The following is a 26,207-nucleotide window of genomic DNA, read 5'->3' on the forward strand; positions in this document are numbered from 1 at the left end:
ACTCAGTTTGTGGATCACCATGGTGGTTTGTGTGGTGGTATTGGAAATGTTTTGCCCACAAATGTGGACAATGTGTGCCCACATTGATGCTGATAACATCCTGTGGTCTTGAAACATTATGGTAAATACCACTGTGCCTGTTAATCTAGAGCATATCCAGGTGGTCCTAACTCACGGTGGGATGTTTGGCAAACTCCCAGGTCTTGTTGGTTTATGGTGACTGATCACGAGTGTATGGTGGTTATTCTATGTGTGTGTTGGTTTTTCTGGTAGAGTATCTCACATCATCTTAGCATTTCAGTTGCTGCAGAATCCACTGCTGGTTCTGCGTGTGTCTCAGATGTCCTCAGCACATAATAAACATGTAACTTTATTGAGGAAATAAAGTTTACTAGGACATGAGGACTTCTGCTGACACTCGCCAACACACATTTTAGTCTTGGTATGCTGCATAGCCTTTTAGGTCATTGGCAATAACAATGATGTGCCTACAATGCAGGCAATGGGTGATGGAAAGGTCGCAGGTGTATCAGCTGTTATCGTCATTGGGAACCATGTTTTCCCTGCTGATTATATGTTTAGAAAGTTGACTCCCAGAGACTGATAAATCATGAAGAATGATTGGAAAATAGGCTTTAAAATGGCTTCTCTGTAACCTAGATGTAATGTGGGAATGTGAATTAGAAGTTATGGCTGCAACTAAATCCTAAATGGGGCCATGTCTTTGAGTGTAGTTGCTATGAAAGTGCATATGAAAGGTGGTCAAGTGATTTGAAGTAGGATTTGGATGCATTTCAACTTGTTTTAACGGTGTAACTAAAACTGACGAGAAGACTATAAACCACTTGTGATTGTAGCAGTTGTATGTGTAATTCTATGATTCGGTCAGGCATCATCTTCTGTGGCATAGTTAGATGGGTGGAGTTTGAGAGTATATGTACTTTACTTGGGTCAGCAACAAAAACAGAATTATGATTATTTACATGACACTTTGCTCTAAAGTAATTATTGTTGAAGTCTTGAAGCGATGCAAGTGATTAAGAACCATTTTTCATACCAACTCTTCTTTTCATCCTCAGTGAAAGATGGGCACAGCCTTGTTTAAAAATAGAGATTTTGATCGAACTATCTAAAACAATGGAAGAAAGTTACTTACTGACACAGAAAAGAAGAAACGAGACCTGCAGATCCTATGAAGAACATGAACTCTATATTTATGTAATCAAGAACTTACCTAAACATGATGTTATCTATAAATTTACAGTGTTCACTATTTTCAAAAATTACTCATTGGACATAGAAATCTAAATTTGACTTCCTAAACTGAAAAACAGGTTCTATATTTAAAGTAACAGTGAACAAATATTTAAATGGGGGTTCAACTTTTGTCAAAATTCAGAAGGCACATTTCTCAATATTTTGAAATAAAATTAATTTAGTAGTTTTATATAATTTTAAGAGAGGTATTTATAGACTTTATCGTATTATAAGAAAAACTACCTTACTTAACACAGAGAGTGCCTTTTATTTTGCCAGAAATCATGTTGGAGAAGCAGATTTTTGAAAAGTGTATCACAGTTTACTAAGTCCATAGACGTTTAGCTGTCTAAGTAAACATTTCATGCTTCCAGTTTCAAATATTTTAAAAGGAGCTTTTGTTTCCCAAGCTTCTTTTCGAGAAGTTCATCATCAGTCACTATAGAAGTTCCATTCTCATCCCTCCAGATTAAATGTGTTGCTCGCAACTGTATTCCAAGTTTTCTGGGAAAGATCATGGAATGAAAATCATTATCTTCAATTTGTTCAGAATCACAGTATGCATAATGTGGTTTTCTTATTAATAATCACTCAGACACTCCACGCCTATTTGTGAATAACTGACAAGTCCATGTTCTCAGTGAGTGTATGTTTTCCCCATAAAGATGTAACGGTGTTTTCTGAACTATGAATCCTCTCTTACAAGAAATATATTGAATGCCTGAAGAAACATGTGCCATTTCAAATCAACTTTTCTTCAGCTCCTTCTGTCATCTCCATAGTCTTGAATACTGCAGCTTGAAATGTTGCTTTGGCAGGCCTACACGTGTAAACTATCGAGATCATCACAATGGTTTTCTACCTTATCAGCTGTTACGTCACAAATAGACTGGTCTCCTAGCAAAGACATATTATATGAAACCAGCGTATTTTTCCCGTATACGTTTTATTCAGTTAAAAAATGGCTATTTATTTCAGAAAGGTTATTTATATGGTGTGATCTGCAAAATCTGAGGGCCACAAGAGTTTTTAGTCAGTACATCTTAGTGGTTCATCGAGTCAATATGATGCAATGCATTTCAGATTGGTCACTGTCGTATCAGGTATAATAAATGGACAATGCACCAAATCAGATAGACAGAGCAAGAAATTTTATATAGTGTGGTATTTAAAACTATCCTGTGTAATAGCTGTGTACATAAACACCATGGATGTGTAAGCACAATTTTCTTTTTTTCTTTTTTTCTTTTATTTTATTAAATTTATTGGGGTGACAATTGTCAGTAAAATTACATAGATTTCAGGTGTACAATTCTGTGTTACATCATCTATATATCCCATTGTGTGTTCATCACCCAGAGACAGTTCTCCTTCCATCACCAATTGTTAAAGAAAAATAGTACAATTTGATTCAAAAATAAAAATGGTTAGCTGTTTCTCTGTTTTACAAGAATGGCTTTGCAATCACAACATATTTAATTCATTTATACAATCAAACATATAAGCATGGAAACATAGTACTTTTTGTCTGTGTAGATATGCACATGTAAATATAAATATGATATTTAAAAATGGAGATCTTTTAAGTAGATTCTGTCAGTGTAAACAAACAAACAAACAAACAAAGGATAATACAGTCCTATAAATGTAATACATATGTGTTAATATGTTGTCTTATATTACACAGTAAGGGAATATATAACATAAAATATCCAATCCTGGGTGTAGCTGATAGGGCCCTGCTTGTCCTAAGCCATTTGTGGTCTCCTGATTGTTCCCTGGTGTACCTGAGTACATCCTGGAGTTCATCAGTGACTCCTGGTATCCCTGAGCTTGCTCTGAGCTCACCGTGGTGATCCTGGTTGGCCCTGTTGCTTCTGAGTGTGCCCTCACATTTCTGACTGATTTTTCATGATCCCATTAGTACCTTTTTGATAACGAATGCTTCCTAGCGGTAGTGAGATTTCCCTCGTGAAGTTGAGCACATCTGGGTTGTCTTGGTCTTTCCCTGAGAATGTAATCCATCTCAGTTGTGGTGTGTGCCATCTGAATTTCCTGACAGTAACTTAACGTTCTTTGGGTCTCCCGGATTTTCTGAGTCCCTCTTCTTTTCCTGTGGGATATAGCAATGTCATTTGTTTCTCCTTATTGTCCTTATATCAGTCTTACAATTCTCCTTGCTTCCTTGATTTCTGGAGAATGTGTGATTGAGTTCGTCATCTCCAGTTGTACGTTGCTAGAGTCACCTCCAGTCATCTAGTAACCTCAGAGTGTCCTAAATCCTCAAGGTGCACACTGTTAATCAGGAGAATATCTATGAAATTGTAACATGCTAGAACAGTAGTCGTTTCAGCTCCTGAGTCCAGCCTTCAGGCTCCTTGATTTGAAGTAGTTTGTGAACCATGAAGAGATGTAGGCCATGATCGGAGACTAAAATGAAAACATGCTTAGCTACATGATGAATTTGCAGATGAGGTTGGGGAGCAAGGGCGGCTAGGGGAAGCTAGATGTACTCTTGGAAACAGGAAAGGGCAGTTGTGCTGGAAAGAGGCTTCTACCATCTCATCCACTTTTCCTGGCAAGTTGAAGAATTCAGATATCGCCATGATGTCTGCAAGATCGGGTTGTTCTTTCACAGAAACCCCTCCTTTCACAGTAATGTGAGAGTAAAGGAGTATGTCATCCATGTCCCAGGTAAGAGTAGGCTGACTAGTTGGGATGCTCGTGCGGTGTGTGAAAGTTGGAATGTGATCCAGCCCATTTTTATATTCTTGTTTTCCTGCAGAATATAAAGTGTCTGTCTCATTCCACCCCAATTCATTGGTACTAGCACCATGCCAGCAGCTCTAACTTTTTCAACTGGTTCTCTGACTAACGCTTTGCAGGCTCTGGCACAATTGCTGTGGTGGGGTCTCCCAGGCTGTATAAAGAAAAACAAAACAAAACAAAACAAAACAAAAATCTTTAGTGTGCATTGCTCCAGTTAGATTTGGGATCTTAGTCCTGCCCCATCCTTATGTGCCCCATTTCCCCCTGCCAGATCATCAGTAAGGACCAATCCCTTCTAGTACTATGTAAAGCACAAAGCACCAGAGGTGGAATCGCGCAGGAGGACAGTTGTGAAGCCTGGGGTGGGGCAGAGAAACGTGTTGTCAGGGAGCTGGACATAAGCTGTCTTAGTCTAGGTTTTCAACCCGAGATTCAGAACAATCCCTGAACTACGGCAGAATTCCTGGGAATGTTCCCGTATGTTTGCATGTACACATGGATACATGGGTGCACATGTCCATAGTATGCATATGTATGTATACATATGGATGTCTCCAGCATGTGCATTCATCTACCCATGTATATGTGGGCCATGAAACATGAAACCCCTTGTAAACGGCACATGAAATCCATGTCATTGAAAGCTGCCCGTCGATATACATGTGACCAGTAATTTCAGAGATGCAGCACCATGTGAGCATCAACATCCTGCATCCTTGTCTCTGGATATCTCCCGGGATAAAACAGGGAGAAAGAACCACCTATGTCCAGAGACTGGTTCCCTGTGAAAAATAGAAAGAATGGTTGCAATCGGCATGTGCCAGAGTGGAAGTAAACCCAAATTGACATTTATGCTCTTGTCAAGTGAATGAGAAACCTTTCTACCAAGGTTTCCTGTATAGGAGAGAAATGCCTTTTGGTAATGTTGGGGGGTGCAGTGCGCTGACGTGTATTACAACAGAATAAGTTGTCACAAACTTACTTTGCTGCTGTGAAACACTGCTTTCTTTGGCCACAACATCAGCAGTTTATCCTTATGGACAAGCCATCCTATGCTTTGCGCTCTGTTGTGGTCAACAGGGCTGGGAGGACGGTGTGGTCCGAGAAATATTCTCCTATGCACACTGCACAAGAAGAGGAAGCAGTTGCTCTAGGATTTGTGCTTTGGACACAATTCCACTCTCTTTTACCACAGCAGGGAAGGTGTGCATCTGTCTGCACTGCTGACCGGGAGGCAGTACATTTCATCTTATCTATTCCATCAAATGATGATCACGGTTTTACAATAGAGAGAGTGTGTTACTCTGTCCCCATGCCGAGTCTTCATGTTTCCGACTTATGCGGTGACAGGCCCAACAGGAGGTATGATTGTGAGCGTTCCTAGAATCTTTCTGTGAAAACAAGGCACGGGTACCTCCATGATCCGTGTGAGCAGAAATTTGCAAAGATACAACTTCAGAGAGTTTCAGATTGTATTAGGTCACCTGAGAGGGTTTGGTCTCAATCTAGGGAGGTTCTTATTTCCAAAGGCCCTGCTCCCTAAAGCTCTCAGAGAAACCAAGGAGGGAGAACATGGGGGACGGAGAGCCAGAAGGAGTGCGATGGAGGCAATGAAGGCAGTAAGAGAGGAAGAGAGAAAGAAAGAAGCAGAGACAGAGGAAGAAGTCAGAGAGCGGGAAGGCAACATATGGACAGGAACACAGAATGAGCCTTTTAATGTTGTGCTTTTTTCATCTTTAGCCCAGGAGCTCAACTCGGCGAAAATTACGGCTATCGTCACCTACAGCAAGAGATGCCGCCAGGGTCTGCAGCTTATGCTGCAATATCCCCTCTCAGGGATATTCTGTGCTGGCCATGACGTCAACCACGGTCTGTTTCAGGAGAACTGGATGTGTCTCAGTGTGACCAGTGACACTGGTCATATATCACAGTACTACTTGGTAGTGTGAAACTCTGGTTACTGCGAAGCGTTCCAGTAGGTAGTGTAGCTATCCCGGAGATACCAAATGCCCCGTCCAGAAGGCTTCCTGGTGGAGGGTTTGGCGGAACGGCAGCTGCACGTTAAGAGGCGAGTTCTGGTCGCCTGGGCCAGGGGTGGTTTGCGGACGCAGCGGCTCACACTTCTCCCACCGATTGGTGGAGAGTCAGACGCGTGACTGGGCGTGGCTCGCCCATCAGTCCATCCGGGTTTCTGGCACGCTGCGGTGGAAACTTGGCGCATGCGCCCAGAACTTAGTGGTGCGGCGGCGGCAGCACGCGGGGCTCTGTGAGACGCGGCGAGGCGCGCCGGGTCTGCTTTGTGGGCCGCGCCGCGCTTCCAGCCCCTGTTCTCTCGGAGCAGCGCAAGTTCGGTATCGTAGCACATGGCGAGTGCGGCCTGTTCCCGGGAAGGTAAGGAGATCCGCACGTGCTGTGGTGCTTTACTTATGCGAGGGGGCCTTCATGAGGAAGCGGCCTGCTGGCCTTCCAGTGCGGTGGGCGCCTGGGGACCCTGCAGGCCGCAGCAGCCGGGGCAGGGGCGGCGGCCAAGCCCTCAGTTTTGTGATACTGCCAGGAGGAGCGGCCCTGGCGGCACGGCCTGAGGTGATACTGTGTGTGGAGGACATGAGGCGCGTGGACAGTGTGGTGGTAGAAGACAGGGTAGTGACACAGGATGTAGTGAAGGATGAAACAGAGGTGGGGGTTAGGAGGTGGGGGAATGGAGGTTGGGGAAGACTAGGCACAAGCTGCGGTCCCCGAGGAAGAGGAGCAGGCCTGGGTACTGTGCGGGAGGACATAACCCGGAACCCCTTCGGGCAGGACGTCGGTGTGCGGGGACCTGGGTCCCACCCACTTGGAGGCGCTGGAGGCCCTTCACTTGCAGCCCGAGCCTGTGAATAAGGAAGCCATTCTGTGCCAGGGTTAGTCGGGGTGTTTACAACGTGTGTGTGTGTGTGTGGGTGTACGTGTTGTGTGGTTGTTAATCGGCAATTACAAACACGTATGGAAAAGGGAGACTTGTGTATGGTCACAAGTCAAGTAGAGTTTTATTTGCATCTTTTGTTCAGTTTTAAGAAACCTGATGTCACTCTCTTGGTCAACATGTAATGAATCAAGCCTCTGTAATTGGGGAACATGTCGCCAAAGATTATGTTCATGTTGTGAACAGAAAGGAGTCATTATTTACAGTGTTTCTTTCTTTAAGGAATAAACCAGTGAGGGAAACTTTAGCAATGCCTTGTTAGCTACTGGGTTACAAATGCCTCTGAAGTGCAGTAATTATTAATGAAAAAAGTGATAGTGTGGTTTTCTGTTTAAACACACAAGATGACTTGGGCTTTTCCACCCAAGGCATGAGGGGCTCATGAGGTTTATGGGAAGCCCTGTTTTTGTTGAAGTGGATAATACAGGGACAGTGTGTGGGCTCACAATGGTCATTAGGTGATGCAGACTTGTGAAGCCTGCCTGTCTCCCACTTCACTGCCAGACCTCGGTCTGCACATAAGGCACAGCCTGGACTCACTGGCTCCTGTGAAGTCAAAAGTAGAATTTAGATTCAAGTCACCGTCTCTGATTCTTAATCCTAGATTCTGCAGGTGGCCAGTATGATAAGGTATTTTCAGCAGAGGAGGATTCAAACAGGTACATCAGGAAACCAACATTATTATCAAGTAGATTCTTATCACAGGTAGTAATAGAAATAAAAGCATGATAATTACAATATAGAGAGGTAATTTAAAAAGGAAGATAAGGCAGGTTTTATATATTGTTGATTCTGTGGAAGATGAATATAAAATTCCTAATTGTTTTGGAAAGCACCAAGGTGGTGTTTTAGTGTGGGTAGAGAAAAATAGGTAATGTCAGATAAGCTAGAGATCAGTAACATACTATTTTGGGGGGGAGTTTTTTCTGCATTCAAAGAACAATTGTTCCTTGCCCAGCAAAACTTAAGATTCTTATATTTGCAATTGATGCATGGTGTTGCCTACATTTATGTATATGGAGGAAGTTGTAGTTTCTATCATTTATTATAGAAATTATAGTAAAGCAGCCACTCACCACATTTGGGTCAGATCCTTTGGCCTCAGTCATGAAGCAGACCTGCCTGTTTCTGGGCAGAGGTACACACAGCATTAAGGTCTCATCAACTGCATCTGTAATATTTCTGGATTCTCATCTGTCTGTCCTACCAAAAAAGATAGAAAATAAAAATCCCAAGTGGCCCTGAGGTTGAGACCATGATCGATACCATCTATTTTGTCTAACTTTCAATGCCAGTAAGTTTCACTTATTATCTTAGCAGCATGACTGGCATCTTACTTCACAAATTTATCTATTTTAGTATTTCCTCACTTTTACAATACTGCTCTTCATAATAAACAAGCCCAGTTCCACTATTCAATAAAAATTTCATTTGAGGTCCAGCTTCACTTTTTTTCCTAGATAAGTATAAATAAAACAAAACAAACCTCCTTCCTTTGTTCAAAAGTTAGCAGAAAGTAGGGGCAAATTATTTCTGCCTTACTCGTGAAACTTCACTATAAACAGAAAGATTTCTCTTGTAATATTTTTCATCTCTAAAATCCGATGAAAAGCATTATCTCACGAAACAAAAACAAGTCTCAGCTTACAGATTTGACTTATATAAAATTTTAGGATTAGTAATGCAGAAAACTACGATGACAGTTTTTCCTTGAGCTGTAATATAAAACGCATGGGCCCTTCCTCTCACTAATTTTAAAACCACTGCCCTCACAAGTAAAGTAACTACTGACCTTGATTAAATATTTGTGGCCCATAGAGCCAACCTACTGAGCTATTCGAGTTCCTCAGATGTCCCAACAGTGCCCAGAGCTGAATAAGAGTCTGCAGTACTTGAAAGAGCAGCAATGCTGGGTCATTTCTTACTGTTCCAGTCCCTAACCAGAATCTCCCATGTAGTAGAATAGTAGATACCTTGACAAGTCCCAGAGGAGCCCCAGGATGCATCAGCCCCAATATAATAGCAGTGTGCTCAGCATTCCAATGTGTGCAGTTGCAGAATGATTAGAGTAGATCTAATAGGAAATATGAAACATTAACGGGCACCACATTAATCTTTTCAATGTGTTTTTGTAGCCATGATGCACAAAGTTCCTATTTCACATCCACATCAATCAGAAATCCATGACTGAAGTCAGAGAGCACAAACAATTTTTACAGAGGAGTTAAACTGACTGAGCTACCAATATCCGGACACACTAAGGGAACTGTCTTGCTTAGCCTCAATTACAGATGAATTACAGAGCTGCGGGATAAGAGAGATGGTTCAGGCATGATATTCAATGGATTGGTCCAAAGAGATTTCAGCAGTGTAATTTGGAGATACTGGAATTAGTGTATTACAACAGCAATATGCAAGCTGAGGTATTGCTGACCCAGTGGGCAGGAGTGAGGACCCAAGAGATGCTAACAATGGAGCCACTGTAAATTTGATTCCCACAACTGAAGATCGTAGCCTGCAAAGGCATTGCATAGCACAGAGAAATCTGATCTGCCAAAGCTAAGGAATAAAACAAACAAACAAACAAACAAAAACAGTAAAAGTAAATTCAGCAGTACTGTCATCTTTGATCCATCTTTCTGCTCAGGTTTACTGAGATATAATTGACCTATAACATTATTTCAGGTTAAGGTGTACAGAATGATAATTTGATAAACATAGATAATGCAAATTAACTACCCTAATGATGATAGGGAATAAATACATCCTTTATGTCACATACTTAGCATTTGTGTGTGTGTTGCACACATGTAAGATCTACTCACTTAGCAACTTTCAAGTATACAGTAGAGTATTTTTATAATGCTCATGCTGTATATAAGTACCCCAAAATTATACAATTTAGACTGAATGTTTGTACCCTTTGATCACAATCACTCTTTCCCAGCACGACCCCATTCCCTGACCTTTGGCCCATCTAAAAAATTTTTATCCCTCCTAGTTCTGCTAAACATGTCAATATTAAGTATAAGATTCCCTTGTAAACATAAGCTGCAATTTTTTATTCATGCTATTTCTCTGCAAAGGGTGTCCCTCTCTTCTTTCTAGTTCATCATTTCTTTTTATTTTGCACTTTTTTAAATTAAAATTCATTGGTGTGACAATTTTTAGGAGAGTTACATAGGATGCAGATGTACAATTCTGCAATACATCATCTATATATCACACTGTGTGTTCACCATTTCTTTATGGTTAAGATTAGGCCCCGTTTAATTACAATATTGGGTACTATTTTAGTACTGTCGCATGGCTGTCCTTGTAGAGGTATGAGCTAGTTAGGATTTATTAATGTAGTGGTCAGTGAAATAATAAATACGATTCAAAAATGTTGGAAACATTTTATAATTTAGCTGGAGTGAGCTTACTAACTTCATAAAATTTTAGTGCAGGAATGATGAACTACTAAGCAGCAGTTAGAGAAGCGTAACAAAGATGTAAAGTGCAGCATAGAGACTACGTTGCAAACACTATGTATATGCCAGGTGAGTACAAGATGATTAATGGGATCAGGGCCTAAATTATATCAATATCTAACCACTATGCTGAACACTTGATACTAAAATAAAATAATACTGAATGTCAACTGCTATTGGAAAACCAAGTAAATAACTTAAAAAACAAAAACAGAAAATAATGAGGATGGGTAAAGTTGTGGAGAAATTGGAACTCTTATGCTCCTCTGTGAAGATAAAAAGTGACAGCCACTGTGGTGAATAGTATGGAAGTGTTGCAAAAATTATAACTACAACTACCCTAAGATCCATCAGTTCCACTTCTGGTGTATGCCCAAAAGAATTGAGAGCAGGGTGATAAAGAGATAATTCTAACCCTATATTCGTAGCAGCTTTATTCACAATAGCTAAAATGGGGGAGCAGTCCAAGTGTCCATTGACCAATGAATGGATAAACAAATGTGGTATGTACATACAGTGGAATATTATCCAGCATTAAAAATGAAGGAAATTCTGCAATATGCTACAAAATGTATAAACCCTGAGGACAATAAGACAGTCCCCAAAAGACAAATACTGCCTGATTCTCCTTTTATGAAGTACTTAGTCAACATCATTAAGACGGAGACTGTAATGGTAGTGGTTGGTGTTGGGGGCAGGGTATTATGCAGAGTTATTGTTAATAAGCGTAGAGTTTCAGTTTTATAAGATGGAAGCGAGTAAGGGGCTGGATTGTTGGACAACAATGTGAATGCATGTAAAACCACAAAATGTACATGTAAAAGAGTTAAGATGATGTAAATTTATCTTATGTGTATTGTGGCTGCAATGAAAAGGGGGAAAAGAAGATACACAATTTCCGAAGACCTAACATATAGCATTGTGACTTTGGTTAACAATGCTATATTCTATAGTATATGGTGATGGAAGCAGAACTGACTCTGGGCAGTGAATACACAATGTGATATATAAATTTATAGATGTAATACACAATTGTACATTAGAAACCAATAATATTTTACTAGCCATTGTCACCCCAATAAATTTTATTCAGTGGGAGCGATTTTTGGGAATTTGCGATTTTAACCTTAGAAACCACAATTACTTTTGCATGAACCTAACAATTGCAAAAGAAAATCTTCTAAGAGGTGAGAACTTAAGCAGTCTTTACTTTTTAATTAAGTTTGAAAGGTTTATTGGGGTGACAGTGGCTAGTGAAATATTATTTACTAGCCACTACTATTACACAATCTGTCTTGATGATGTTGACTAAGTACTTCATCAAAGTAGAATCGGATAGCATTTGTCGATTTGGGGATTGGCTTATTCGTCATCTGTGCTTTAAGTTTATTGGGGTGACGGTGGTTAGTAAAATACATGGGTTTCAGATGTACAGTTCTGTAATACATCATCTATATATCTATATGTCTCTGTGTGTTCACCACCCGGAGTCAGTGCTCCTTCTGACTCCATGTATCTGATCCCTTTTACCTTCATGTATCACAGCACTCCCCCCTTCCCCTCTGGTAATCACTAAACTATTGTCTGTGTCTATGGGCTTTTGTTTCTTTTTTGTTTTTTCTTTTTCCTTTGTGATTTTCAGTTTTATATACCACATATCAGTGAAACGACATGGTTCTTGACTTTTTTCTTAGCCTCCTTACATTGGTTAAGCTTTTACTCTCCACCATCCATGTAGCTGGAGGTTAGACAGGGAAATGGTGAGATAGGTCCTTAGGAAGACAATAGGAAAAAATGTAAGTTATACATAATTTTAAAGAAAATATATAAATTTATACCTGAGGAGAAAGCATGCATAGATATATCGTGTACTCTGAATAGGTAGGCTGCGGGGACTCTGACTTTCCTTTTATCTCAGGTTTTTTCGGTGTCTTCAGATTGAAGTAAATGATGTGCATATATCTGTTTATGTATGTGCCTATCCTGTCTGTGAGTGTTGGTACAGGTCTGTTTCCTGATAAGTACCTTTATTTTTCCTTCCCCAAACACTACCTTTCAGGGGCAGAAATGGGAAGCCAGTGAAGTTCCCAGATTTTGTGCATGTGTGGGGTTGGGGTGGGGGAGGAAAATGCACCAGTGTTGGGTGTCAGGGGAAGAGGTGTAGAGAACCCTACGCTGAACGAAGAAGCTCAGTTTTCGTGAACTTGGAAAATGGTCATTTTTGCTCTTTAATTTGGTTTATCTCAATCATCTTGTGGTGGGTAGTCGCAAAGTACTTGTCAGAGAAGTATTTGTTGAGGCACCAGTTTGTTTCAACGTGTTTTTAACGTTATCTTTCCCTGTGAATGCAGTGCTGATTGGAAAATATAGACAACATGTGAAATCAGTATGATTAAAAGCCAGCATTTTTGAGTCATCAAGTGACAAAGTGCTGATGTGCTTGGAGGAAGCATCCAATTTTAGCATTCAATGTAATTATGTCACTTTAACAAATATTTGCTAAAGTCTGTGGACATAATCTCAGTTTAAATTTGCCTCACTAAAGGCTTTAATTCCTTTCTTGCTTTCATGATGTAGCATTTTAACAGCCTTGGAAAGAAAACAATTACGTTTAGTACTTAGAAGAGTGATATATAACCAAGATAAAAGGGAATTGTGGGGAGAATGAAAATATATTTAAAGTATTTCATATACATTACATGGAATGTACGTTTTAACTGTTTGTTGTGCAGGATCCAGAAACATTGTGGGGTTTTGTTTTGTTTTGTTTTGTTTTAATAAATGAAGGCCTGCATTCTACAGCTCAAAAGAATTATACTAACCTTCCATTCTAATTTTTACATGTAAATTTCGATCAGCTATCTGTAAAAAACAATGGAATGTTAGTCTGTCAGGCCTGGGCTCATTTTGTTCATAAGTTAACAGTTTTAAATAATTTCAAAGAAGTTAGGTCAAGTTTCAAACATGTTGTGTCATAAAATTTCATCTTGGCTTGTAATTTATATTTACATATATACATATATACATGTTTTTTAAAACTATTTACAGGAACAGCGCTGGAGAAAGATCAACTTGGGAAGCTATTTATAAGAGGCCTCAATATTCAGACCGATGAAAAGGCTCTTGAAGCAGCGTTTGGGAAATTTGGTCCCATGATGGAAGGTAACTCTAGAACCAACATGTACATCTACTCAAAGTAAATGTACACTAAATACATAGTACTGATAGCACAATGTTTTCTGTTCCTGAAGCTTATATAAGCTCTTTTTTGTATGTTTCTGTTTCATATTTGGAAACTATTCATTACAGTGAGTTCAAGTTCCACCTCATGTATGCTACTATTGTGACTGAGAAACAAGAATATAGTAAGTATATTGTAGAGGCAGGGGTAAGATAGGCTCCCTGTAGGATTTTCAGAATACTAATAATGATGTAAAATGTAAGCTTTATTTTTTTAATACCTTGCCAAAGGTTTTTTCTATGCTGTATTCACGAAGTCAAATTAAACTAAAGGGAGTGCTGTAAGAAATTATAAGAGGGATCGACAATTTTGAGAATATGAAAAGTTGAACTTTATGTAACATGTTAAATTGAAAAGTTTACGCATATTACAGTTGTCTTGCTGAAGCGTCGGGGAACAGACAATTCCAGAGGTTTTGCTTTTATTACATTTGAGAGCCCTGAAGATGCTAAGGCTGCTGCCAAGGCTATGAATGGAAAGGTAAACAACTTTTAATAATATTCTAGCTCTGTGCTTCAATTAATAGTATTTCTATATCCTTATTATCCTTCTAATTTTTTAAGGTAGCGTAATGCCATAGAAGCCAAAATTATGTATCTATCACTCTTCTTTTTTGTCCCAAATATACTGGACAATGTTTGGCAAAGAGACTGAAATGAACATTAGCTCTAGAAATATAGTATAATTTTATATTTGCATATCAGTGTAAGTGAAAGTAGGCATTCAGCCTTCAAAGAACATGAATATTTAGAAGAAACCACAAACATAGTTATAGCAGAAATAAGATTTGTGTTTATAAAAAGCTTGTGCAATTCATGGAAATACTTCTGCAGCATAAAAGCCTACAAAGACAATTAGGACAAAATTACTTCCTGTTGTTTGCGGAGGAACTTTGAAAAAATGCCCATTGGTGCAGGATCTTTACCTTCAAATATATGTTTGGTTCGTGAAGAAAAAAAAAAAAAAAAAAAGAGCAAATCTATGAATGCTGGCATCATAATGAGTAACTGACCTTCCCATCCCCATGTTTTCTCTTCCCCCCTTAACATGTTTTCATCTTCCTGTAACCAGTGTGACTTTTGTAAAACACATATATCATGATTTATTTTATAGTAGAGATGAAGGGTTTGTTTTGACCCAATCTTTAACATACTAATGAATAATAATAGTCTTTTTATCCTCCTGGATCTTAAGATGTAGTGATTATGTGTCTTGTATAGACTTTGAACCCTTCATTGATTCTATTACATAAAAATTCCTTAACATTGCACTGAGAGTCACTCCATGCTATCTTGTTTTTGGCTATATTTTTTCAAACTTATCCCAGTATGTCTCATGGTTACTTTACTTGCCAACTATCACCAGCATTTCATACTGTTATTTTAAACCTTTTTTGGGGATCAAGACTGACCCTTTACTGTGTCAACCTCACAAATAAAAACAATCTCCTTCAAATGCTGAGGTTGCACATTTGCTACATTTAAAAAAGTCTCTTCCCCATATTATACTGCTAATAATACTATTTTATATCCACTATAACATATATTAAGTTGTTAAATCACATTTAGCACTTTTTAAGTTTTTGCAAAGCGTGGAATACATATCTTAAAATTTTTTGTTGTTCAGCTTGGTTTTTAGTACATTTCAGGCACTCAGGATATATTGACCCTTTTCCTTTGTGTTCATATTTCATAGGTTTTATAGTACCTGAAAGTTGTATTTGTTCATGATTTGGTTTAGGTACAGTAGAGATAGATTCATTTGGCTTGAGGAGAATAACTGATGGTGATTCTTAGTTTTCCTAGTTTTTAATCAGGAGAACATGTATTTTAGTAGACATTCTCCCTACATTTCTTACCTCAACATTTTGTTTTCTATTTACTGTGTGCCAGGTGGAGATGTAGAAACTGAATAATGCTTGTTAATAAGACAAATGGCCTGTTTTACCTAGGCCTTGTATTCTAGGTAAATGACAACATATATACAAGTAAAAGTAATTAAATACAATTTATTTATCATTCACCGTCAATGTTAAAATGAGGCAGTAGGGGATTTAGTTAGAGCTTGTAGAGAGATTGGGTAGTGTTTTTATTCATAAAGATCAAGAGATGTTAGCTGAATCTTGACTGTTGGGAAGGAATCACCTGTGCTTGAATACGGAAAACATTTGGACCTGAAACAGCAGATACGAGCCCCTAAGGTGAGACCAGCCTGTTATGACTCTTGGTATTGGTTAGAACACACATGTACCCGAAGTTGGTGGAATGTAGGAATTAAGATTCCTTTACAAAAAGGATGACAGAAAAATCAAAGTGTTTCTACTTTTCATTTCTAAAAAAAATATATTGCATTGACTATTGTTAGTAGAATTACAGAGATTTCAGGTGTACAATTCTGTATTACATCATCTATAAATCCCATTGTGTGTTCACCACCCAGAGTCAGTTCTCCTTCCATCACCATATATTTGATCCCACTTACCATCTTCTCCCACCCCCCAGCCCCCTTACAATCTGGTAACCATCAAACTATTGTCTATGTCTATGAGCTTTTGCTTCTCATTTGATTGTCTTGTTCTTTTGTTGTTTTTGTTTTATATACCACATATGAGTGAAATCATATGGTTCTCTGCTTTTTCTGTCTGACATATTTCGCTTAGCCTTATACTCTCAATCCAACCATGTTGTCACAAATGTTCCTGTATCATCTTTTCTTATCGCCGAATAGTACTCCATTGTGTATATATACCAAAACTTATTTATCCATTCATCTATGGAAGGATATTCTGGTTGTTTCCATGTCTTGGTCATTGTACATGAAGCTGCAATGAACATTGGAACACACGTGTCTTTATGTATAAATGTTTTCAGATTTTGTGGGATAGATACACAGGAGAGGGATTGTATATAGAGCAATTTTTATGATCAACATTGTTTGACCTCTGTTTTACAAACATTATTTTGACCTCTGTTAAAGACAAACTGAACGTAACATGTAGATACTGGTATATTACAGGAATGGGCACTTGAAACAATTTTGCCAAGCAATGTCACCCGAATAAATTTAATTTTAAAAAAGATAAACTGTTGTGAATTTATTAGGAGATTAAAAATGTAAGCATTTATGAGAAATCAGAGGAGTACTATGTTTAATCACAATTTTTATTGAAGGAAATATTTATTAAAGTAAAACTTTTGAATAAAACAATTCAGTATAGCAAAGAATGTGAGAGATTCCAGAAGGGTCCCATTTAAAGAGAGAACAATGAAGAAAATTATTAGAATTACCTAAATACAGAGCTGCGATAGAATGGGGCATTTTATTTTATTTTTTAATGACAGATACTGAAAATAATACAATGTTAACAACATAATTGTTTTGAATGGATAACTGAACAATTTATTTTCTGAAATGATACTCATTTTAAATACCCTCGATATGCTAACCCATTTAAAGAAATGGTGTAAGTACAAAGATGATGTGAGTTGAACATTACAGAAAGAAAATGTATATATCTGCTCATATTGTGTGAGGGGTATCAATCTTGTTTAACTACTAGAGGACATTTAATGTAATTTTTACAACCTTTGCATGCACTTTGGTACTGGAATTAATTGTCTCACATATTTAGCATGGTGAAGGACCCAAACTTTTCGGAAGAAAATACTTGTTCTTTTGAATAAAGCAAACATAACGTTGATCTCGAACTTGATTTTAGTTGTTGGCAATAAGTAGGTTTGTCAAAAAATGTTCGTTTAAGTTAAAATTGACATAATGTTATTAATATCATACATCATGTTTTTAGTTTTTGGATGGTAAAGCGATTAAAGTGGAGGAAAGCAACAAACCATCTTTTGCACGTGATGGTAGACGGAGGCCACCACTTCCTTCAAGAAACAGAGACAGTCCGAGAACTCTGAGATCTGGAAGAAGAGGAAGTGGAGAAGAGAGAGGGAGTCCTTCACATGGAGTTCACATGGGTAATATTTTAAAATATAAGGACGCAATCATAGGATTGAAAACAGTATCTTTGAACATATGGAGGTATCTCTAACTTTATATATATCCTTTGTATGCAACATAAACTGTAAGATATGTTAGATGAGGAATTAAATTTGACAATATAAATGATTTCTAAGGGGAAATAATTATTATACTTGTAAAAATGTTTGAAATAGTTAATGTGGAAAACCATCTGAATCACATTGCAGCAAAATGACATAAATTTCAAATTAAATTCACCCTGTTTGACCATTGTTACTAGTTGCTCTGTATTAAAACTTCAACAGTTTTAATACAGAACTCATATTTCTATTGATCCTATGATGAAATTTTCCACTTGGGGCCACAGACTTCAAATGCATTGAATTTGTTAACTCATACAAAATAAAGTATCACAGTATGTCTATTTTTTCTTGTATTCTAAAGATTACCTCATTGCATAATATAACTTTAGGGACTCTTGAAAACTACACAACAGAAATAAAGATCATATTCAGTACCTATAATTCAGGGTTAAAAGCTTCCTATTTTAGGATTGACTAAAAATATTTGTTTTCTATTAATACACATGCAAACAAATCTCTGTCACTGATAGGGTTTTCTACCTGGGTCTGTTGTAATGCACTTTGCCTTTCAGGAAATATCTACAACTTGATTTAGATTCTTAGAGGCATCTCTGGGTCAGGAAAAGACTAAAAACCCATGCCTGAAAACATGTGTGCCCCTTTCTTGGTTGTGGATGTTGGAAAATAATGAGTTATTGAAAGAGATGTTTATGAACTGTTGTCAGGGAAGTCTTTCTTTTAAACAGAATGGCAGGAAGGCACTTTTCATTTCATAATATTCGTGTATCAGAGAAACCTGTTTTATTTTATGTGTTAACCAGTCTTACTAAATCAAACAATTATCTTTGTTTTTGACAATTAGATGTGTGATATTTTTTTTGGAAGTTTTCCCAACACTGCAATTGCTGGCTTTGCCCCATTTTAAGATAGTTGTATTTGTTTTGTTCACTATGACCTTGAGAAAAATTTACCAATACAGAATCTGTATTTTGCCATAAATACAGATATTCATTTTTTTTCTTACTGAGGAATTGGCATACACATATACTTTGAGTATACCCAAGATTTTTCTAGTTAGAAAGGTGAAAGTTGAGTTTTCATTAATCCAGTATGAATTTCTTACATACCATTCAACTTCGCAGAGCATTTTCTTTTCATTGATAATTAGGAGTATTTTGCAAGTGAGTGTAAGAACTGAACTTTAACTTCATCTTTAGATAATTCTTTATTTCTGATGCATATTTTGGTTTATAGTATTTTAAATTATGCCTGTGATGTTACATTTTCATCCTATAGGGAAAAACACCATTTTCGTCCTATGTGTAAAAAGTGTACTTTTACATTTAATTTCTCCAGATTTATTTACCCCACCAGTTCTTCCCGAAATCTGTTTCTTACACCAATATAAAATGCTTCTAGAGTGTTTTTTTTCCCTAGGTTTTTCCAAATGGACTTTTACAGTGAATCTGTGAATTATACTTATGTCATATAAAGAGACAGTTTTTTATTAGTTTAGAGTAATATGAGTGTCTGAGACCACAAAACTGTTTAGTGAATGAAGTGTTACAAAGAATTACCAAAATCTGACCATTTAAAGAATGCTGAGCCTACTTAACTGGAATATGCGATTTTTAAACCCAGATTATGGTGGATATATTCTTAATCTCAACTTGAGTTCTTCCAAGGGACCCTATCCAGTGAAAAGGGGTCCATCATCAAGAAGTTGAAGTGCTCCTCCGAAAACCTCTGCCTGTTCTGGTGCAGGGTGGAGCAACAGTGGGGTGGGAAGACAAGGTAAGGCAAAAACAATCATTTTTATTTATGAAAATGAGCTATTGTAAACTGAATGCTTAACTTTAAAATTAACAAGCAAAATGGAGAGTGGGAACTGCATGGGAATATTCACTGATCACAAGGTTATTAATTGAGTCATGGTAAGAAAATAATGTTCAGCTTGCAGTTATGGATGCAATAGATAGTTAGCACCAAGTGCGGAAAGCAGTTCCTTCTGACTCCCTGTTTGATGCAGGATCCTTCTTAATTTTTAAAGTGTCTGCTAATAATCTTTGATTAGCAGACTTACTTTTCACATGGTTCAAGATGAAACTTTTCGTGAAAGCTGTAAAGTCCTGTGAGAGAATATTCTGATCAATGGTGTAATTAGGCTATGTGTTTTTACCAACTGGACAAAGGGACAAACAAAAACTAAGACTTGCCATTTTAATCTATTTTCCTCTCTTGGTTTGGATCATGATGGCACTTGACGGATTTTTCTTTTTTTTAAATGTAAGGTTGGTGGATACATTCTTAATCTCAACATGATTTCTTACCAATGATTCTTGCTAATGGTGCCCTGACATAAACATTATTAAAAAGTTCAGTTAAAAGACCATAATATTGTTTATGTGCAGGGTATTGATTTCGGTTGTGTGAAAACACTAAGAAATGTATACAAATACACATGGGATACATTTTCTGATTCTAAGAATCATTTCATTGAGAAGAAAACAAGAAAAAGTAAAGATGGCTTAACAGATAGAACGTAAGTATTTTGTGATGTAGCTTGAAGGGAGATAATTGTGGACTAGGTGGTATTCTAAAATAAAGTAAGGCCTGAAAAGCAAATCTAAGGATTGAGACATCTTGCATTGGGAGGAAATTAAAGAAGTGCATAAAGTTGTGAAATATATGGAGGACATAAATTAGTCTCTGTGACTGCTTGGTGCAGAGATGTTTTAAACTCTAACATAATGGTCTAACATAATAATCTGAAATTGTTTGAAAAATCACTTAAAGCAGCAAAGCAGGGAATGAAGTGTAGAATGAAATATAAGACTATATAATAAATTTGAAAGGGAGGCGTCCCATCTCAGATTGAACAGAGAAGCAAGCAAGAGGCTTTAGAAACAACTCTTACTAAGGCTTTAGAAACAACTCTTAGTAATCCATATAACAACATATCTTCTATTTTACTGAAGTTTAAAAGACAACTTTAGCTCCCTTACACTTTTAGATTTTCTCTTCTACCCTTGATATGGTATGAACTTGAAACCTCAAAGAATTGGAGGATATGTTATACTTTCTTACTGAGCATTGTTTCTAAAATCTCCTGCCTCTCAGTTCAATGTGATTTCATTTATCATGTGGAATCCAAAAAAAAAAAAAAAATAATAAGTGAGCAAAACAGAAACAGACTCACATACAGAGAAGAAACTGATGGTTGCCTGATGGCAGTAGGGTTGGGAGGCTTGCTGAAACAGTGAAGGGAATTACAAAGTACAAATTGGAAGTTAGAACATAATTATGGGGATATAATTCCAGCATAGGAGATACAGTCAATAATACTGTAATAATTTAGGTACGGTTCCATATGGGTATAATACTAATCTGGGAGATCAATTTGTAAGTTACAGAAATTTCTAACCACTGCGCTGTACACCTGAGACCAATGTAAAACGATATGGAATGGCAACTGAAATTGAAAGCAAATTTTAAAAAAATGCATTTCATGTGTAGAAGAACACTAAATCTAAGTAAGTACAGTATGACTATTAACTTCAAAACACAAAGACGCCTATACATTCCTGTTAGTGTTTGAGCTAGTGAAGGAACAAAAATAAGTGAAAGGCTGACCTCTGGGAGCTGTGAGTAAAAATTAGCACCTGAAGAGAATATTATTTATCAAATACTGTCATATTTTAAATGAGATACAATGCTCTTAAAGTGATTCATTTAAATAGTATTGCAGATAAGCAGTAGAACTCTATGTTGTCATCATTACAGAGGCTAAGCTTGTACATTGAAATTTAGTAGCATTAGGATAGAATCAACCACTTGGTGATAAATTGTAAAATGTACGTAAAGAATTTGACATGAAGTAGCACAATAAAAATATTGATAAGCCCAAACAGTGTTATCGACAGTGTAACAATACATAGAAGTAGAAGATGGAGTATCCTGACACCTGAAAAGAATATCATGAAAAGACTAATGTAACTGGGAAATGAGATCTTGAAACTTATTTGTGATAATTTGTTGTCTGGGTGGGTCGAGTCTCGGAGTAAGGTGCATATGCCTCAAGGAGCTTGAAGAAGACGTGTGGAGCCGAAGGCAAAGTAAACATATTGTATTTAGACATACTTAGGGGACACAATCAGCCCCACCGCTGGATACAGCCAGCAGTTCCCTTCCTGTCTCAGCTGCCCCCATAGTGAAACATCTAAACACTTTTATGTCACAGAGTCGAAGGTGGCATACAGCCAGGGGGCTTACATAAGAGTACGTCTGTAAGATGGATGGCGCCAGCTCTGTGTATTATCAGGTCACCTGGTCAGGGCTAGTACTGTATAGCATCATCCTGGACCAGCATGTCACCGGGTCAGGACCAGCAGCTGGTCGGCTATGCAGCCTGACAAAGGTTATTTTTCCTACGCCCCACCCCTCCAGGGTTTCTCACCTGCCAGCTAGTCGTGTGCTTCGGGCCTTCGCTGTAGATCTTTTTGTCAACAGGGCAGAGCCAACAGGTGACTGACATCTACGGAGGTCCCAGCAATGGGACGATCTTGCAGGGACCTTTTGTGCTCCCACTGAGGCCTATCATGGGGTCCCCTATTCTTTACGTGTTGAAACCACACAAAGGACTCCCAACACTGCTCCAAACATGTGAAAGGTGCTGGGAGCAGAAACTCTCCTCTCTCAGGACAAACAGCTAGCATGTATCCTCCCAGATGGGACGGATCTGCCATTGCTGTTTCCTATGTCTATTGCTTCTTTCAGCTCATAGGTGCCTGAAGGACAATACCATGGTAGGCTGGGGCTAAACGCCAGAGTGGTCAATGTCTCCAGTGTTGGATTTACACCGAGTTTCCAGCCAGCACCGTGGCAGGGTTTCCATGGTGTATCTATGCAGCCAGTGCAGAGAAATGGACTTGGTTGCAAGGATGGAACCCTTGACAGGCAGGCTGGAACACAACCTGGTGACCCATCCTCTCCCACATGAGGGTGCAAAGAAACCACACCATGGCATGGCTGGGACATGCAGAGTAGGATGGGTCAGGTGTCCCACGAATAAAGATGTAGAACTTACCCAGTTCGCCCCTCTGTTTTGGGAATGACAGACTGACACCAAGGACAGGTCGGTTACCGGCGACCCTATGTCAGAACACAACCCAAGTCCCCGAGGGTCGTATACGGTAAAAGGGCAAAAAGGAACAAGGGTTGGACCCCACCACTTTTGACCCCAATGGGCGCCTGTGGGCTTTATGGCTGGCCCTAAGTCCCTGTCCAGTAGATAGGGAATTGTACATGGGGATGGTCATACCATCTAGCCAATGTGTGGCCCACACTAGAAACTCGACATTAATTGGGAGCCCTTTACAGCCAGACATCACCTTGTCAAGAGGACACCCGCATGGTTATATCCCTTGGTTATCCGCAGTCCACAAGCTAGTTCTATTGTGCTGAATACACAAATAACTGCACTTGCTGACCACACTGCCCGAGTACTTAACCAAACCCACTAGGTCCTTCACTAACTGATGGAGAAAGTTGACCAATGAAAAAGACAGTCCTCCAAAACCGGATGGCTTTGACCATTTTAACTACTGCCCAGGGAGGTACCTGTGCCTTTATACATGCTGACTACTGTTTATACATTGCTTATAATGAAACAAATGTACACCAGGCACTGTCTGCCCTGACATGATAGTTTACTGGCACTCAGTGCCAGACAGGAGACCTCTTACAAGAATGGTGGGCCTGGCTCTCCTCCTCTTGGAGATGAGCTTTTGCTCTGCTGAAAAGAGGGGAGTGTGTCCTAGTGGCCTTCTTCTATTCTTTGTATCACTGTTGCATCGTCTGGGTACAGGGCTCTGCCACAACCACTGCAGTCACTTGTCAATTGTGGGTCACACCAGCTCTCCATGGGCTAGCAGGCCCTACCAATTACTGTGGGGACTTTTGACCTGCCAGTGCCAAGTCCATTGTCATTTTCATGCTTTCAAGCATGCCGGTGTTCATAAAAGGATGTTTTAATTTTTGCCATATCCTAGCTATAATAGGGTCTCACTGGTAGTGACTTGTAGTTGTATGGGAGTGGCCATCCAGTGTATCAGGGTCTCTACTGTTGATGATGCATCCTTCTGTGGCCTCTCATATAAATTCTCAAAACATTCCACAGACACCAGGCCCAGTCAGGCATCGTGGGAGGGTGTTTCAACACCTGAAGGCCTTGTTTCAACAGGCTGTTATAATGCTGAGTCATTCCAGGTGTCTGTGGATTGTAAGGGACATGGACCAGTGATTGCATTCCATCCTTGGCAGCCAATCACTGCACTTTCTGTCTCATAACGTGAGTACCCCTGTTGCTTTCAATGACCTGTAGGCGCCCATAGAGGGCATAAGCAATGTGAGAGCTGCTAATGTATTTCACTGGTCTGCAAACAGACATTGCCAAGCAATCAATTATCCTGTAGAAGTGTCTACTGCTGTGAACCTGTAAGAGGCACCCTGGGCTTTGGATAGGGGTCCAAGGTAATCTACTTGTCAGCAAGTTGAGGGCCACCCTCCCTCGCGTGAGCTGTTGAATCACAATAGCGAGTTTTTGCTGTTGGGGGCTGTCCTGGGCACAAATGACACAGTCGTGGCAGGCACCAGCTATCTCCTGCCATTTCATAGGCAGCCCCCAGAATCTGGTCACCTGCTACATGGTTTAGTTTTTCTGTGCTGCAACTTTCTGTGCAGCCAGTGGGCCACATCAGTGGCAGGGGACGGTTCTAACCACCGGACCTGTGCTAAGCCATGTGGGTCATCATTACCTGGGGTGTTAGAGGGGAGTGGTCCGTAACATGCACCAGGGTCACCCCTTTTTCCTGTCCGAAATCCCAGAAGTCTTGCCACATGTCTTGTGTCCACAGTGGATGCTGTCCTACCAACCATTTTTGGTGCTTCCACATGGGGAGCCACAACATCAGGTGCTGAAACACCACCGAGTTGTCTGTACAAATTTCCAGGGGACTAGGCTCATGGCTGATGATGTTCTACATAGGCCTTAGCTCAGCCCACAGACTACTCTTACCCACCCCAGCATCAGACCAAATGGTATCTATTTTGGACTATACACCAAAAGCCTTCCAAATGGCAGCGGCTCTCCGATGAGCCATCAGTATATGGGGCATTTTCAGGTACTGGTGGCTGTCCTCTGTAAGTCAAGGGTTCCAAATCCCCCCACTAGGTATATCACCAGGCGTGGGTTAAGCTACAAGATCCATCCTAGAACCTGCTGTATCTGTGCTCAAAGTGTTTGAACTGAGGGTAATACATTGCTCTAAGTACGCCCCCAACTTGGTGTAGCTGGTGGTCTGTGCCACCTCCGTTTTGGGTCCCTGTGTCCACAATAACCATGTTGTTTCTGTGTTGGCTTCTCTAGCCAGCAAAGGTGTGTACACAGTGACCAATTGTTTCATCAGGGAGTAGCAGACTTCCACTCCTTTACACAGTTGTCACAAGAACCCCACTGGTGACCGAGACGCTCCTGCTTCTGCCAGAGGCCGCAACCGTACCCCTCATGGGTTACGTAAACATGGAGTTGAAATGTGCAACCTGTATCTACTATTTGTAGTATCTGTGTCTGTTGACCTGCCCATTTAGTGGCAACAAGTCTGTTGTATAGTCTCTGTCCAATCCCATGAGGCACCCTTCTTCACCATGGCATACAAAGGTCTTACCATCTGTGCTAAATGGGTTATAAGCACCCACTACTAACCCAACAGACCCAAATACCTTTGTAGTTGGGAGACCTTGGTCAGTCGGGGAAATGCCTGTATTTTACAATAACAGCTTCTGGTATAACCTTTGCCTTACCCGACCACAAAGCACCTGAAAATTTACAGATAAGCCAGGGCCCTGGAATTTTTCCTCATTCACCGCCTAGCCACATGACTTCAAGTGGCAGAGAGAGGGAGCTGCTGCTCTAAATCTGAAAGAGAATCAAATGTTAGTAATATATCATCAACATATTGAAGCAGAGCCACAGAGGATCGGTGTTTCCACTGTGCCAAATCTTGGGCTCAAGGCTACGGACAATAGTGGGACTATGTAAATATGACTGTTGGAGGGCTGCAAAGGTCCACTAATGCCCGTCCCAAGTGATGGCAAACTGTTCTTGACTATCAGGTTCAATGTCAATAGAGAAGATCTCCAGATGCACTACATAGCGATATGTTCCCAAGTGTATCGTCAAGCGGTCCATAAAATCATGAATTGATGTCACTGCAGCATGCAGAGGTGGTGTCACCTTATTTAATATCCTGTAGTCTGTAGTCATTCATCAAGTTCCATCCGGTTTCTTCACTGCCATACCATGGATTTAAAGGGACTGTGCATTGGTCTAAACAATGTGTGCTTTCTCCAGCTCTAAAATTGTGCGGCCAATCTTCATA

At 39.4% G+C, this 26,207-nt stretch overlaps 1 protein-coding gene across 2 annotated transcripts in view; it reads left to right on the top strand.

Moving 5' to 3' along the window:
- Nucleotides 1-6,286: 6,286 nt before the first annotated feature.
- The window catches only part of LOC148754345 (RNA-binding motif protein, X chromosome-like), a 32,022-nt gene continuing 12,101 nt past the window's right edge, over nucleotides 6,287-26,207 (top strand). Inside the window, exons 1-4 of one of the 2 annotated variants that reach the window (XM_088795325.1) lie at nucleotides 6,287-6,417; nucleotides 13,510-13,623; nucleotides 14,076-14,182; nucleotides 17,508-17,682. In XM_088795325.1, coding sequence (XP_088651451.1) covers nucleotides 6,390-6,417; nucleotides 13,510-13,623; nucleotides 14,076-14,182; nucleotides 17,508-17,682 — 424 coding nt within the window. In that variant the 5' untranslated portion in view covers nucleotides 6,287-6,389. Of the gene's footprint in view, nucleotides 6,418-13,509; nucleotides 13,624-14,075; nucleotides 14,183-17,507; nucleotides 19,425-26,207 lie in introns of those variants that run through there. The other variant, XM_088795324.1, reaches the window with a different exon arrangement.

Source organism: Rhinolophus sinicus, unplaced genomic scaffold, assembly GCF_057876585.1.
Source record: "Rhinolophus sinicus isolate RSI-liver-muscle unplaced genomic scaffold, RSI-T2T HiC_scaffold_22, whole genome shotgun sequence".
In the NCBI taxonomy this organism is placed as follows: Eukaryota; Metazoa; Chordata; class Mammalia; order Chiroptera; family Rhinolophidae; genus Rhinolophus; species Rhinolophus sinicus.